We start from the raw sequence: 17,039 nt of genomic DNA, 5'->3' as shown, positions 1-17,039 counted from the left end.
GTGGTGATAGCAAGGCCCCAGCAGGGGCTGAAGGATGTGGCCTCTCAGATGGCAGCAATCCAGCAACATTTTCGTGGCATGATCTGTCCTGTGTGTGACAGCAGCTCTCAGTTTCTGGCCAGGGTTTGCCTACCTGTGTGCCTTTGGGAATATGAGAAGCTCAGTCCTGCTTGGGGAAAGAAGAGGCCATTAAATACTTCCTGCCTTGTGGTCCTTCATGTAATAAATTAGTATCAGGGTAGGGAAGAAGCAGAGAGGAAAGCTTTCACTGCAGTACTGGGAGATGTACCTGAGCAAACCAGTAAAGGTGTTGCCTGTGCAAAGTTGCTTCAAGATCTGCAACCTCACTGTCTTCCCCTGGAGCCCTACATGGAACTGATGTCGCCATTGTCCCTGGTGCTGTGAATTCCCATTATAGGGTGCATTCAGGGAGTGGAAAACTACCCTGAATCTTGCTTTGTTTTTCTTTAAAATAATTAACACTGAATATATGTGATTTCTAAGGACTTCTCACACATGTACCTGAAGGGTTTGGGTATTGCTGGAGAAGGAAATCAAAGACACCCCACACTTTTCATACTATGCCTACTTGTAAAATTAGGATTTTTAGAATGTCTTGTAAAAACCATATTCTAGGGTTAATGGTGGTTAAATATAAATTATGAACTATTTAATAATATACTTTATGAAGTATTCCATAAGGGAGGGTGTCTCCTAGGAAAAAATGAGTATGTCTGGACAACTGGGTTTTGTGAGATGTCATAGTACAAGAACTCTAGCAGCAAAGAACTCTCCATGTCATCCTTGCCTTTCCCCAGCACGGTGCAAGGTTGCCTGTTCTGACAGGTGAAAGTTACCATGAATCTTTGCCTCTACAAGATCCCAGAACTGTTTTGTTAATGCTATTTTTTCATTGATGCAGCTGTAAAAAGCATGAATACATTTAAGTGCCAGACCTATAAACCATGTCAATTCTTTGAAGAAAAAGATTTTACTCCATAAAACTAAACCATGCAGGTCTGATTCCTCTCTCATTCTTAAAAATACCTTGCCTCTGTGGTTAAACAATTCATATCTATTCTGCAACTTCTCCATTTTTTGAGCACCGCACGGAGAAAATAGAAACTGGATGTGTGATGCAAGAGAAAGGATCTACGAAGTTTCATACACCATGTGCTCTTTACCAAGGGCAATGTGCTGTACAAATTATAGCAGAAAATCGTGGTATTTTGTATCTTAGGCTTTTTTTTTTTTTTTTTTTTTTTTAAGCTATAGCTATTTTTATAGCAGCTTCTGACTTGCAATTTCAGTGTCAGGCATTGTAAAAGGTACGTGGAAATTGCTTCACTGTGTATTTCCAATGACAAGCTGATGCTAATAAACACTGACTGGAATTGCAGAGATTTAAATATTGTTTTATGATCCCCAGAAGTTTGAGAAATGTTACTTTAATTAGTACAGTGCTTTGCTTTTTAAGCAGAACAGCTTTATTTGAATTTTGCTCATATAATCATTAGTAAAGTTTTCACTCATTGACTGAGTTTTGATGAATAGGGATATGTAGGCTTGGATGGCAGATTTCTCAAGCAACTTGGAGGGAAAACGTCCCTGTTCGCACACAGATCTTAATGCCCTCACAGGAAAGAAAAGCAACAGACGAATTACACCTTCAGCGCAAGTCTCCAGCTTATTGTTAAAAGTCTCGTGTAAGATGGAAAAAACCCAACGATTGTGGCAAGCTGCTTCCCCTCCCCTCGCCTTCAGCCTAAGGACTGGGAACATCCTCTGTCCAGGGTGGGACAGACTTTCCTCCTCTTTCCGTGGTACTCCCAAGCCTGCAACCCCGGGGCGGACTGAGGCGGTCCCCGAGGGATGCTCGAGGGGCTGCTGCTGCCGGGGGTAGGTCCTGAGCCTCTCGGTCGAGGAGAGGAAACAGATCCACCTGAAACACAGCAAACCCGGGCATCTCCTGCTTCTTCCCCTCCGCTATTCTCTGTTTCTAATTAGGGTGTGATTTTTTTCCCCACTTAAGTGAAATTCCGACAATGTTTTGGACCGTCGCTGGGACAGCTCTTTTCATTTATACAAAATGCCCGTTGTCACAGTTGTCGCGAAGGAGTAGATCTTTCTGGCAATACACGGCCAGCGGCTGAAGGGAAGGCGGGCTGGGTTGGGACTGCCGAATTTGTCTTGAATTTCGGGACTCTTCAAAAAAACAGGCACCAGAGCCCGACAGCTCCTTGGGAGACAGCCGGCTCCTCTGCCGGGATGTAAAGAATAAAACAGAATAAAACCATGCAAAGAGTCACACGCTGTAGGGGTGCGGTTCTTCTTTCCTAGGCAGAGTCCAAGGTTGCGGGAGAGAAGAAAGAAAGCCAGGAGCTTTACCTCAAAAGAAAATATCCTTGAGAGCAGCCCTGTCCCGTCGGACACTGCCCGCGCTGGCCTGCAGGCCGATCTACCTCTGTCTCCGGTCGGAGATCAGCCGCGTATTTTGTGCCGCATCCTCGGCTTTTCAGCCACCCCCAGAGGAGGCGAGCGGAGCCCTGCGCACCGCGGAGCCCCCGCCGAGGAACACTGACAGCAGCAGCTTCTCCAGCAGCCGCTGGCGAAGGAGGGTGAGGATCTGGCTGCCTGTGCCGGTCATCGGGAGGTGGTCGTCGGGCGAGGCAAATACTCCCCGCAGAACACTCGGGCTTTTTTTCTTCTTCTTCGTTTTTTTAATTTTTTTTTTTTTTTTAATTTTTATTTTTATTTTGGGAGGGTGGGGAGTGGGGTTTGTTTGGTTTTTGGGTTTGTTTTTTCTTTGGGGGGGGAGGGGAGGAGGATATCTCCAAGGCAAAACAAACGAGGTTACTCTTTACAAAGAAATGAGTATTAGTCCTGGGGGAGTCCTCGGTAAACTCGATGCCCCAGGGCCTCTGGAAGGGACGGCGGGGTGCCGGCCCCGAAAAGGTTTGGGGTCCTCGGCTTGTGCAGGGCCGCGTACAGTGGGACTCTCGCCAGAACCGAGCAGCCATCCGCGGTCAGGCAGCCTGCTCTCGCTTTTCCTCCGATTTCCAGGCCTCTGAGTGCACCCGGGGTTGTACACACCGTCGGTGGCCGCTCGAGATCCGCCTTCCCCGGGGGAAGGTGCCCCGGCGGCTCTCTGAGGCTTCTTCAGGCCCTGCGGCTCGCAGCAAATCTCTCCTTGCTACAGCCGAACAGCTTTCACTTATATTTTTCAGGATGGGACTTTCGGACTCTTTCCTGGGTCACCCTGGGGGAAGGCGGGCGAGGGTCGGCCACGGCACGGTACGGCGGCGGGGAGCTGGAGCCTCTGTCTCGTTGTTGGCCCGGGCTCTTCGCGGCTCACCGAGAGTCCTGCTGCCTTCTGGGGGCGAGGCTGGAGCCGAGAAGGTCTCTGGAGGCCCCCGAGGGCAGGTTGCCTGGGGGGCAAGGAGGGAGATCCTCCTTGCCCTGCAGCTCCCCGGAGGACACCACGCAGTCTTGGTCGGGGTCGTTGCTGTTTCCCGCCCCTCGCTTTTTGTCCTCTTCTTTTTTCCACTTCATGCGCCGGTTCTGGAACCAGATCTTGATGTGCCTCTCGGTCAAGTTCAACATGACAGCCAGCTCCACCCGCCGGGGCCTGGAGATGTACTTGTTGAAGAGAAACTCCTTCTCCAGCTCCAGCAGTTGCGCCCGGGTGTATGCCGTCCTCGTCCGCTTGTTCTCCTCCTGCTCCACCACGTAGGATCCCCCTGGAAAAAAGGAACAGTCAGCCCGACCCTCCCGGCCGTCCCCTCGGGATGTGGGGGCCATGTCCCCGCACCCCCGCACATCTCAGAGGGGACACAGGGGGGAAAGAAGCCGGGTGAGGGGACGGCCTCGGGGAGACCCTCAGCCGGGAGCAGGTGTTGGTGGTAGCTGTGAGGACTGCTGCTATTTTATTTTATAATATTTAATATTTGTCGTAATTATTTATTCGAGGTTTGCAGGGAAATGCTGTCCCTCAAGCAGGGGAAAACCAAGCCCCACAGCTGTGTGAGAAAGCTCCAAAGGAACCAGCGCTTGGCAAGTGTGAAAAAGATTTATGAAGAACAATTAAAGAATGAATTAAAATATAAAAAATTAAATAAAATAATAAAAATGGGAGAAGGAGAAGGAGAGGAAAAAGAAAAGAAGAAGAAGAAGAAGAAGAAGAAGAAGAAGAAGAAGAAGAAGAAGAAGAAGAAGAAGAAGAAGAAGAAGAAGAAGAAAAAGAAAAAGAAAAAGAGAAAATCCATCAAAAAACCGCAAATCGAACAATATCGAAAAAAAATTTTTAAAAAACCACAAAAAAAAAAAAAAAACCAAAAAAACATTAACAACAAAAAGGTTAGTTTTCTTGTGTAAAAAAAAAGCATTAAAACCAAAAAGGTTAGTTTTCTTGTGTGCCATACACATGCCATACATGCAGAAGCAAGCAACCAAAATATCGTTATAAAAACAAATGAAAATATCCCACCACCCCAGTGAATGACCCGCAGGAGCAGCCCGCCTGCCAGGGCAGGGCCCGCAGGTGGTGGCGGTGGGTCCCGGGGAGAGCGGTTCTTCCCGACGGGGCCTCGGATGGGGACTCCATCCTTTACACAGACCGTAAAAAAAGTGGAGAGACATTTCACGGAGCAGGAGGTTGAGGGACACGTGGAGCGGCCCGGGATATCGTCACCGGACAGGCTTTGGTCCACGGGGGCTTCTCCTGGACCCCCGCGGGAAGCAAGGGGGAGGGGGCCGGGAGAGGTTCAAGGGCCGGGACTGCATCCCCTGCGTTTCTACAGGTTGGTGAAACTTTGGGTTTCTCGCTCTCGGAAAACATGGTGGGATCGCCATTCCCAGCGCGACCGCCGCCATCCCGCGTGGGCACCGAGACGCCGGTGACACCGGTGGAGGCAGCGAGAGGGGCCGGAGATGAGCATGGCAGCCCACGGCCGCTGCTGGCCCAGTACGCTTTTGGTGCTGGTATCATTGGTAGGACACGGTGGTTTTGAGAACCATATGGAATCAGCGACTTCAACAGAGAGCTGCGCGGGTCTCCTGCCCCTCATGTTCCTGTTCCCATGATTTCATATATGATGTTCATAGATATAAACCTATTACTATAAACGTCTGTATGTGTATATATACATTAATATATATTAAAATAGATGTATAGAAATTAAAATGTTTATAAATACAAGCTAGCGTGTATACCCCTCTGTAGATATGCATTGAAATACATACTAAAATAAATGTATATGCATTTAAAATGCTTATAAATATAAACCTATGCACACGCTCGCATGTATGTATAGATCTGAAAAAAATATTCTGCTATGGTAAAGTAAACCCGTGGGGCCGGGAGGCGGAACATGGTGGTTCTGTCCTCCTGGGACCCGGGACTCACGGGACGAGCTTCCCGCCGTGCCGTGCCTGCAGGACGGGCCGAGCCCCGGAACCCGACCGGCATCCACGGGAGGCCCTGCAGGCGTCTGGGTTCGGAGCTGGGCACGGCCAGCGGTACCGGGCCGGGTTCGGGGAAGGCCTCTCTGTGCGCCTTTCCACGACATTAAAATCGCGAAGCGGGAACGCCTAAATGCCAAGGGTTTCAATTTTAAAAAACACATCCTTAGGATATATACACTTTGCAATGTGTATCGAGCAAATAAACCGGGGTTTGGCGACGAGCGTTGTGCACGGTCCCGGCCGCTCCATCCGGGCGTGCACCGTGCACCGGCGTTAGGAACAGCTCTGTCTGCGTGTGTCCACACACTGCCCGTGCACAGCCGGGGGAGGGGCTGGGGACAGCAGGGAAGGTTTTTCGGCTTTTGTGCGAAAAGTTTATTTTTTTGCTGCGGGTTTTGTCATTCGTCGGGTACAGGAGACAGAGGAAAAACAGAAAGGATAGCTTGAGAGTTGGCTTTTTTTTTTTTTTCTCCCTTCTCCAAATTCATTCAGCACAAGGAAAATGGTCTCCTTTTCTTCCCCACTCCCCCTGCATAATCCCTGCCCTCGAGTCCGCGTCGTGGGGCAGCGCTCCTCTCCCCTCCCAGGCGGATGCGGCTCAGTGGGGTTTTGGAACCCCCGTCTTACTTCATGCAATTCCCAAACTATTTCGTTTTAATACTCCAGTTCTTTCTTCAACTGTCTATTTGAACAAAGCCATTAATATAATATTTGCCGTATAGGCGTGACAAAGGCGCAGGACACGATAACATTGTGCAGGCAGAGACAGAAATATTGTTGGGCAGCGGAACTTTGTGCCTAGATAGTTTTTTCCCTTCGCTGGCAGCTCTGTTTCGTTTGTGCATTGTTTCACCAGCCATGGGTTTTCATTTGGAAAGGTGCAATTGCAGTTAAAACTCATCGGGAAGCAGGAGTGAGTGGGATAGAGGGGCCGGGACGGAAGATGGGCCCTGCCGTCCCGAAGAGCCTGGAGGGCAGGGAAGCGGGACAAGGAAGCTTCCCGGATTTTGGGGGGCTGCTCCCGGGCTTCAAGGTCCCCGCCGGGACGCCGGCAGCAGGGCTGTGCCCAGACCTTGCAGCCCTGCCTGCCTGCCGCTTCCCCTCCCGCTCCACCCTGCCGTGTCTCCGCGCCCTCGGCCTCGCCCTGCACAGCCCCGGCCCCTGCGCGGAGCCCACCGCAACAGGGAAGAGGCTGCACCGCGGAACCCCTCTGCTCTATGGGATGGCAGCCCCTGGGGAGTCTTTTAAACGTCGCCCCGACTTGGCGAGAATTAGTTAATTGGTGGGGAAAAAAAAAAAAAAAAAATTAATAATTGCTCGGGACTTGGGCAGCGTCTGGGCGCGGCGAGCCCACCGGAGGGTACCAGAGGGCCGGCTCTCACTCCGGCGTTCAACAAGAAGGTAGCAGCCCCAGAGCAGTTGGTTTTGAGGAGCTGGCAGAGAAGGATGGTCCCAGGAAGCAACCCTCCAGGACCTGTCCACGCTATCCTCGAGCGGCGGGGCAGGGCTGCTACAGGGGAGGGCTCCTGAATGCCGAGAGGGAGAAGCGGGGGAGCGGCAAAGGGAGGTGGCGGGTCTTACCTGCCCACTGTCCTTTCCAGGAGTGCGATTTGGTAGACTTCATCCAAGCGAAAGGCACCTGCATGCGGGGCTCCTCTATGGACCCTGTGTCCGTTCCCTCTGCGAAAGGTAGTGCGTCCTGGTGAGGAGGAGGAAGATGAGGGTGATGGTGGTGATGAAGATGAGAGACCCCGGCATCCTCTGTGATGGGGGGCACCTCGTAAGGTGAAATGTCTGGTGGGCTGCCTTGCTCGAGAGCCCCCAAGGCGCTGGAGTAAGGAGTCTGCTGCTGCCTGCCCATGTACAAGCAGGCGGGGGGGCTGGGGTTGTAATCCTGCGCCTGGGCTCTCTGAAAGGCGCACGACTCCTTGTAGAGCTGCGCCGAAGCGTAATACTGCTCCTCGGTGTTCATGGCGAGAGGGGTGGGGGGTCTCGCAGGTTAAGGACACATAAGGCTGCTCCCGTTCCCGGCGGCCGGGATGCCTCTTTGACAGCTCGCCGCCCCGTCGGGCCCCACCGCCCTGCCCGGCTCCCGCTGCCTCCCCATAGGCGCCGCTCCCCCCACGTGAGCCCTCCCGTAGCCCTCCGGGGCGGGGCGCGACCCATAAGAGGCCACCTGTGGTGGCCCCGGCCCCGCAGCCCCTCTTCCCTTAGCCCTGAGGGTCCCAGGACTCCCCTACCTCTCTGCGGCACGTCAGAGCGCTGCTCCTTTGGGTTCAGGACCACCTCTGCAGGGGGCTTGCGAGGCAGAGTATGGGGTCGACATGCTCCAGAGTTCCAAGAGGGGTGGGACCCAAATTTATCCTTTCATCCCCCACCCACCCCGCTTGCTCAGGGTTTGTTTATCCCCCTGCCCCCTGGGCACGGCCCTCGGGAAGGAGATTTGTGGCTGCGGGGGCATCTCGGCTAGAGATATGGGTGTCAGGGGACAGGCAGGGCCACTCTCTCTCGGGGGACCTGTATGCCGGTGTCCCGAATGGAGGTGAGGACTCGTTTGCTGCCCGCTCTCCCCCTGTACGGTGGGATGCGACCGATGGGGACCACAATGCTATCACCAGAGCAAGCATCGATAGGCAGCGGATTGTTTGCCCAAGGGGTAAATTTGGGAGCCTTCCCCGGGGCTTGGGCTGCAATGTGTTGACCCTCGGAGATAATCCGCTCCGTGCTGGTGCCGGTTGACTTGGTGACGAGGCTATGAGCAGGCGGAGAGCTCCCGAAAGGGACAAAGATCACTTCCCTGCTTCCCCGCTCTCGGGCCGACTGCTGCTCTCTCCGGCCCGAGGGCAGGCATCCTTCTGACCTGCCCGGCCCTCCTCTCACCGCTTCTTTCCCCGGCACCGGGACTCCGCTTCGGCCGCTGCTGATGCGCTCGCCAGCGGCTCCATCCAGGAGCAGCACAGTGACTGGGTGGGGATGAGGCTCGGCTGGGTCAGGTTGAACCCTCCTCGGCTAAGCCTGACCCTGCTCGGCCCGGTCGGTGGTGATACATCTCCCGAGCAGAGGTGAGCAGGAGGCTTTGGGTCCGTCACTCCTGCGCCTGGTTTCGTGGGGTTGTAAACCCCCCCAGTCCATTACACTTAAAATGAGTTTCCGCTCCGAACCCACGCGAGTTCCCCATCTCTTAGAAAGCACACTGAGCCTTTGATTCAATATTGAGCCATTAAGCGATTGCTTTCCCAAGCCATTTAACAGCAGCTCTTATGGATAAATAAACAAAAAAGGCTGTAAACCAATTATAGTGCGGATAGTGAAAAAGTATTTTATTAGCGGGAATTACCGATAGCCATCAGTACTCCTCGGGCTCCCCCTGCCCAGCTCTCTCCCTCTCCATCCCCGTGCTCACCAGGCAGGTGGACAAACCCTTGCCCGAGCACGCAGCCGGTGTGCAGCCCGCTCAGCATCCTTATCAGTGGTCTCGCCGCTGCTCAACACATCGGTGCCCGAGATGCCACCCCTGAGGCCACATGCAGGTACAGGTGTCCTTTGGTCCGAAGACTTCTCGTGCACTGAAGCCAGCCTAGGACTCCCAGCGCCTTCCCCTGGGCTGGGGGCACAGAGATCTGTGCTCTGGAGCGTTTACAGTCCCGGATTTTCCACAGGGAACCGGCACAGCAGAGACAAACAAATGTGGGGCCATAAAACCCAGAGCAAATTGATTCTTCTCCAGGGAGGACCATTACCCGATGTCTTAATGTGGTCCTCTCTCTATAACGAACGTTTCTAAACAGAGCAAACACTTCCTCCTCCAAAGCAAATGAATTTTGTATAATTTAGAGCTAATTCTCTTTCATTCTGCCTGCGTGAACAGGCGATAAGGGCACGCTTTGTGGTGCTAACAACAAGGCAGTGAGCTGCAGTGCAGGAAAAGGGCCTCACTGGGTATCCCAGCACTGGGGACCCCAGCCAAGACCTTGAGGTGGTGATGTCCCACAGCAGAAGGGCCACGGGTTGGTCAGATGAGCTGGACAAGAGCCTGAGCCCAGGGATCACCACTGCCATCTTTCTCCTGCAGTGTCATCACTGAGATTTGGCTGAAGAGCCTCCCTGCAGCTGTGCATCCCCAGGAGAAGCCTCTGAGCTATGTCTGGGTCCCACCATAGTGCCCACTTGGTGTGAGAAATGGGTGATGGAAGAGGCGGGTGGGAGTGATGGGAATGGCCCCGCTCACATCAGAACCAGGCTCTGCAGACATGCTGCACCTACCCCAGGCAAAGATCCAGTGACCCCATATCCTCTCCCTAAATGATGTCCATACACATTACCTCAGGCAGTTGCAGGGTGTGCACATGGGATATTGCACTCAGATTTTCTCCCAAGATCCCAGAATTTTCCTCTCAAGGAACTTCCTGAGCTGTATGGGCCTTATGGTCCTGAGTTGATTCCTCCAAATTTGAAGTCTCCCTCAAAGCCTTATGGAAACATTTTACTTTGCATCATATTGCAGCAAAGTGTTGCCCAGATTAACTGCTGCCATGTGAGGCACTGCCACCCTTTGTTGACCTAGCACTTGGCTGCATTAAATCAGTCCTAATACTCCAACTGGAAGAGTCTTGAAACAGGTAGGCACGATACAAGAAATTAGAAGGTGCAGCAGCATTGCCCCTTTAGTGCATATGTGGACCCTATGAGGTCAACAGTACCTAGGCACTTTGCACAGTGAGCCCAGGAACTACTGCACACATTTTCATCTCCCAACTGGGAACTTCCCTTGCCCTGGCTCCCCAAGTCTGTGGTTTTGGCAGGCTTGTAATGACAAGAAAACTGGCCATCCCGAGTCTATAGGTAATCATGTGAAGAAAAAATACAACCTATTTATGCTGACTGATAAATGTACAATGGAATTTTTACCACTGAGACAGTGAAAACAGAAGTAAGGGACATGTTGCACACTTGAATAAATTGACAAAGGTTCAGTTAGATTCTCTTTCACTTTATAGCCTTAGCTGGATGTATGCTGCAGTTGAGTTGGAAGTTCTAGGCTTTACCTGTGGTGGGAAGTTTTTACAGGCCAGAGGAACCCCCAAAGATCTTGGAGTTTCTATGGCTGCCATGTTCAGATCACCCAACTTCACCCACAAGCTGGCCTTGTGTCTGCATCGTGTCTGATTCATGGGCATGGTCACACAATCAGTAACACAGTCATAGTTCACGATGAATGCAACCCCAATAGATGCGTGTTGTTCCATCTAATGACACTTCATTCCTCTGAGATTACTTTTCTGAAGTACCCAATGCTCTCATCAAAGCTGTTGTGAGAACCTACTTAGAACACAAACCACGGCGACCTATTAGTAATTCCATGAGATTAAACAAAAATGAACCCATGAATCTGTATCAGTAACAACAGATGATGTTGGTAGCAGCAACACTAAGAACAGGCAGGTTCTATTTATCCACAACACAAGGGCAGGAATTCGGATATTTGAGAATTACCAATTTGGACACTGGTAAGAAATGCTCTCTGTACTCAGCTGTTGCCATTCTACAGTAAGATCATACAATAGCCATACTGCAATACTTGAGTTACCATATTAGATTCAAGTATGTTTTAAGGACTTGTTAAGATCTAATAATATTTCTCTAGCCTAGTGTTTGCTTGACACAGAAGAGGTTGCCTGCATACTCACTCTTATTCTGTATTATGTAAAGCCTAAAACTTTACAGTGTGATATGAATGTGGCTGAATGCCCAGTGCTTTGCAAAAACAAGCCACATACTTAATGTGGTATCTATGTGGTCTTAAAATGTGTGCCAATGTATGCCTTTTAAAATTCAATGGCATTTTCAATGATAGTACCTCAAACAGTTAATTCAGAAACTTAATTTTATTCACAGTATTTTGAAAGTCTTATCCACTTCTTTCCCAGCAGTGTCTGACAGACATCACTGCAGGTTGTTGAGATCAGTGAAATGTAAAACCATCTGGACACAGTATTATTTCTTTTTCCATTGGAAAGGTGGCAGGAACATATTGTTTGCCTTTCAATGCAAATAATTTGTGAACCCCTACTCTGTTAGTTCCCTTTCCTCTTATGCTAGTTGGCATCATTCTTCCCACCTCCCTGACTATCTATCTAGAATATAAAATAGTAAAGAGCATAGTTGAGTAACACTTACTTGTAGTAATCTGGTTTGATTTTTTATATCTGCATAATATTTGATAACTTCTCAGTGCTTAACCTCTGTTCCATGTATACATCCACATGCACACAGAAAAGAAACATTGAAAGTGAGAGGAACATATCCATAATAACAGATTTTTCTTTCTCACTTGTGCTCAAACCAACACAGAGAAATTGTATCCGTGTGGAGAGACAGCAGTGGGAGAAGAAGTTGACTGAACAGAGCTTTCCCAGGGATTGATTTTTAACCACTGCTTCCCCCCCCTTTTCCCCCAGCCCCCCCACAGCTGTATCTAGCAGAAAGGTAACCTTTCACAAAGCTGGTTAATAATCAATAACCATGAGAAAACAAAGCTGTCTTTCCCTCTTAGCACTAACGATAAAAACAAGAGCACAAACCATTTTACCTGCCTTAAAGTAACCCTGGTTCTTCAGTTTTTTTTTATTTTGGGGTTTTTTTTTCCTTTTTCTCCTGGAAATAGGATTTTTTTGTGTCAAAGTGGTTCTGCATCTGCACATGGTTACTTCAGTTTGCTCTTCCCACCACACATCAGCTTCTTCACACCATAAGTGTGGGCCACATCTTGAACTGCTTGACATATTTACATAAGCCATTTTGAATAAGACCTTGTCCAGGAAATATGCAGGAAAGTTGCCTTGGGAAAGGCTGAGAGTAGGAGAGGTAGGAGATAATCTTATATGTGTAGTGTCTTTACACTTTCTATTTTACATATTTTAATTCTCCCCCCCATATTCGTAATTTCATTTTCTAGTAGGAATATTGCCTATCAACAGGAAAGCACAATTTCATTGCTTTGTAAAACAAGTTGAGGAATTTTTTAATGCTGTGAAACCTTCCACTGAAAGCACAGCAGTTTCATGTCACCTGCCCCACACAATTTTCTATTTCCCACTTCATGCTTATTATAGCAGATAGGAGTAGAAACATTATGCATATATATATATATATATATTTTTTTTTTTTTATTTATTATTTTTTGTTTTCCCCAGATAAAGGAATCCAGGGCAGAACTACAATCCAGAGGGAACTCCTCTTCACAGACATTACCTGCTTGCATTTTCCCCTATACCCCCGGGGCTCTTTGGGGCAGGTCATGTTTCAGGCTCAGCTGGAGCCTGGCCGCACAGGTGGCACCTGGCAGTTCTCACCATAGCCCTCCCTTCTTGTTTGTCTATTTTAACTTTGCTGGACTTCAACAATTTGGGCTGAAATTTTCCATTCTGCACCTCTGCCTCTCTCCAAACACGTGGGAAAACTTTCCTTAAAATTGTATGGACTGGTATGCAAGTGGAGTTGGGAAAGAATGATTCTGGCTGTTTGGGGAGGCTGTAAAGTTGCTGCCTCTGGAAGCCTCTGAAGAGCTTTCTACATATGGCTGATCCCAGACTGGAGCAGAGGACTGGAATAGCTGATATAAGGTGCTAGCAGCCCTACACAGCATTTTTCTTCTCCGTTTTCTTTGCTGCTGTGTTTCTTTGATGGGTTTAAACCCAGCTAGAAGTTCTGCTGGGTTCTTGTCCCATGGTAATGATCTTCCGAACCAGTCTCTCTCTGCAAAGATGACTACAATTAGTCAAAGTCTGAACTGCTGCACACCACACAGAATCAACAGATAGGTCTTAAAACTTAGCATTGCAGTTGGGGTATTCAACCCAGGAATTGAAAAGCTGCAAGATGTTCCTAACAATGACAGGACTAGAGGAAGTGTCCTGAAGAGGCAACATGGGAGACTTAAATGAGATATGAAGAATTTATTTACTGAGAGAGTAGTTATGCATTTGAATGGACTGCCTGGGAAGGTGGTGGAATCACCATCCCAGGAAGTATCTAAAAACCATGTAAGGAGGCACTTCAGGATATGCTCTAGTTAGTGATACAGAAATGGATATATATGTTTTATTGGAGGAGGGATGCTGACAGTTGGATTCAGTGATCTTAGAGCCCTTTTCCAACTGTGACAGTTCTGTGATTCTGTAACACTCCATCCTATTGCCCTGAGCAGCATGGAGGAGGGAGGGGATTTATGTAGAGGACACATAAGATACTCATCCTTCAGAGGAAAGAGTTTGAAGGTGTAGGTTGGAGTTTGCTCCTAGTTCAGTTCTGGGTTAGAACTTAGAATACAACATCCTGACCTTTTCCCTCTCCCACAGGGAGAAACGTAGGTGTAGGAGTCAGGAGAGAAGGAGGGTGCACTCTCATCTCTCTGGGTGAGAAGCAGGACCTGGGCTGCAGGTCTGACCAAAGGAAGATAAGGTAACCTGGATGCATTTCCTGAGCTTCGGTTTCCAGGTGCAAGCACAAAAAAAGTAACATGCTGTGAGAGAAGAATCCTGGGGAGGAAGAGGAGGAGTGCAGGAGACAAAATACCATCTCAGAGTATTCAGAGATGCATCCGTTTAAGCTGTTCAGGCAGCTTCCTTGCTCTTATTTCCTTGCCTGTCTAGTATGCTGCAATGGGGATAATTTTAATGATCATCTGAGAAGGGAAGAGACATCTACATCTATCTATGCTTTGCATGTCCAGGTAGTTATTAGCATAGGTTAAATATAAATACTTAAATAAATAAGTATTTTTAAATAAAGAGACATCTGCTCTCTAAAATATTTTAGGGACTGTCATGTTTTAACAAATGAAGGAAAAGAAACTAAAATTTTCATACAGATAATTCACAACATGAAAGTAAGAACCAATTCAATAATAAAGACTGCTCATTTGCTCAGCTTCAATGACCATTTTTTCTTTGTGTATATAAAATAATCTAAATGTTTTTTGTGCAGTGTATCTTCAGTGAGCTTGCTTATTTATTTATTTATGATAAAATATTTCAAGTATAATTCAGTCGTGTTAAGGATCCACAAAGCCTCAAATTTTCCCACTTACCTGCAACATCCCTCTGTTCTTCTTAGCTCTTCGGCTTGCCCTTTTGTCCCTTGCTTTGTCTTGCCTTGCCTTGTCTTGCCTTCACTTCCAGCACTTTCTCTTTCACTTGCTTTCTCTTTCACTTTCTCTTTCTCCGTTATAATTTTCTTAATTGTCTTTCCATCTAGTGATTCCCAGTCCCTTATTTATGTTTGTTTTCTTGACTTTGTATACTACTGCTGTTTAGTATTTATATGCTTATATTACATTTGCAAGTTAATTCCAGCTCAAGACTGGAAAACTGTGGCAAAACCCACAATTACATAGTAGACCAGAAAAAAAAATTCTTTATGGAGTTATGACAAACTATACACATATAATGGGTATAAATTTGCATATTTGCCTGCAAGCTTTACTAGATTTTAATCTCTTAACAATGCATGTAGGTTTTTTGCTCCTTACCTGTACACTGGAAAGAACATAATCAGTGCCTGAAATAATTTTATGTACCTAAACACCACCTGATTTAATGCAACATCTGACAAGGACAAAGACATTGATTAAATGTTCTGCCTCAGGTGTCCAGAAGGCTGGAAAAGGCTGTCTCCTCAAAATAATCAGTGAAACTCCACCCAGTAATCATTAACTCAGTGTTTGGTCCAAGCCACAGGAATAACAGCAGGCTTTAAGAAGTGCCAGTCAGAAAACACTCAGTGTGAATGAAGAGGCTTATTGGCCTTGTCCCTCCAGGGAGAGTTGAATCAGAAGAGCCTCTCCTGGCTGGTAAGGAATGGACTGGGAATTTGGACCTTGGAAGGGCATCTCTGGATGGCCCTTAGTGAGAGGGTGGAGAAGCCAAGGGTGCATGATGATCATAGAAGTTCTAGCAGGGGGCTGGTAAGACACTCAAGCTGGAGTAACGTGGAAAGACAGAAGGAAGAGGAAATTCCCATCTGGTTATTATCAGTCCATCTGAATCTGTGAAAAGCCCTGGGCTGCCCTGCTCTTGATATAGGTGATATCTGCACTGCCAAGGAACACTTGACTTTTGAGCCAGCAGTGAGGGGCTCTGATGGGCTTTAAGCTGTCATATGGTGGGCTTCATCAAAAAAGTACCCAGCCACTGGCTGTCTAGCCCAGTGTCATGGTTTAGGGCTCAGCCAGGCTTCCACTTACTCACCCCCCCAGCCCCAGCCCCACTGTGGGTCAGGGAGGAGAAAATGCACCTTAAGGTTCATTAATGGAGACAAGGATAGGGAGGTTTGCGTTACTCAGTTACAGTAACTGGCAAAAACCAGACAGGTTCAACTTGGGAAGACAATAATTTAATCCATAAGGAGAAAGAGAAAACATGGTCAGATCTTAATACCTTACGCCCATACACCCCTGCCCTTACCTTCTTCCCGGGCCCGGATCGCTTCCCTCCCGCCTCCCCCTCAGGGCACAGGGGAGGGGCAGGGGGGTTCGGGTCAGTTCCCCACACGATGTTTCTGCCGCTCCTTCCTCCTCAGGGAGAGGACTCCTCACAGCCTTCCCCAGCTCCAACATGGGGTCCCTCTCATGGGAGTGAGTCCCTCAGGAACCCCTCGGACATGAGTCCCTCCCACAGGTGCAGTTGCTCAGGAACTGCTCCAGCCCGGGCTGCCCGCAGGATCACGGCTGCTGCGGGTGCAGTCACCAACTCTGGCACGGGTTACTCCGAGGCTGCAGATCCACATCTGCCCCGCTCTGTGATGCCTCACAGGCTGCAGCTTTCCATCTGCCCACCTGTGACACTTCAGGGGCTACAAATCCACATTTACCCCACTGTGGTCCTTCAAGGACTGCTCCCCCGTGCTCCTCCATGGGTTGCAGGGTGACAGCTGCCATCTCACCATGGGCTGCAGGGAAATCTCTGCTCAGGCATCTTCTCCCCCTCCTTCTTCACTGACCTTGGTGTTTTTTCTCTGGCACTGCCCTCTCACTTCATTCCCTATTCCACTCTGTGGGTCCTTCTCTTATATTTTTGCAGTTTCATTTTCCCTTTCTTGAATATGTTACTCTCAGAGGTGCATTCACCTTCCCATATCTGCTCGACCTTGGGCAGAGGTGGGACAGGGATTGGAACTGGAGGATCTTCCAGCAGCTTCTCACAGGAGACACCTCTATGGCCCCCCTGCTTCCAAAACACCACTGTGCTAACCCAAGATGCCCAACACAATCATTAAATCTTTGGATTTAAGGCTGTTCTCATATATTACATCTGCAACAGTTTTTCACAGTCAATAAAATCCACATGGCATTGCAGAAACCTTGGTGAGAGTAATTCCATCTTAGCAACCAAAGGAAGTGACTCATCACGTTCTAGTAAATAAGGTTTGAGAAGCTCCATAGCCATCAGAGCCATGTGGTGCCAACATCAGCTCAACACAGGAGATGTTCTGCTCTTGGAATAACACACAGTTCAAAGACCCAGAGCAAAACAAGACAGACCTCAGGAGAAGGAAGGCAACTGCCCCAAGAAGTAACC

General features: G+C 48.8%; 1 protein-coding gene across 1 annotated transcript; it reads right to left on the bottom strand.

Moving 5' to 3' along the window:
- Window positions 1-3,143: 3,143 nt before the first annotated feature.
- On the bottom strand, window positions 3,144-7,567 carry PDX1 (pancreatic and duodenal homeobox 1). Its single transcript, XM_071736499.1, has 2 exons — window positions 7,045-7,567; window positions 3,144-3,740 (listed from the first exon to the last, which is right to left on the bottom strand). Exons 1-2 carry the CDS (start codon window positions 7,433-7,435, stop codon window positions 3,352-3,354), a joined length of 780 nt encoding a protein of 259 aa, XP_071592600.1. The 5' UTR covers window positions 7,436-7,567; the 3' UTR covers window positions 3,144-3,351.
- Between the last annotated feature and the right edge of the window lie 9,472 nt (window positions 7,568-17,039).

The sequence above is a fragment of the Heliangelus exortis genome, chromosome 1, assembly GCF_036169615.1.
Source record: "Heliangelus exortis chromosome 1, bHelExo1.hap1, whole genome shotgun sequence".
Taxonomy (NCBI): domain Eukaryota; kingdom Metazoa; phylum Chordata; class Aves; order Apodiformes; family Trochilidae; genus Heliangelus; species Heliangelus exortis.
This window is presented reverse-complemented; position numbering and strand designations above follow the sequence as displayed.

Coding starts and splice junctions, on each gene's coding strand:
- PDX1 (XM_071736499.1), bottom strand. CDS start 7,435: ATGAACACCGAGGAGCAGTATTACGCTTCGGCGCAGCTCTACAAGGAG. Junction 3,741..7,044: donor CTGGAAAGGACAGTGGGCAG/GTAAGACCCGCC, acceptor CCTTTTTTCCAG/GGGGATCCTACGTGGTGGAG.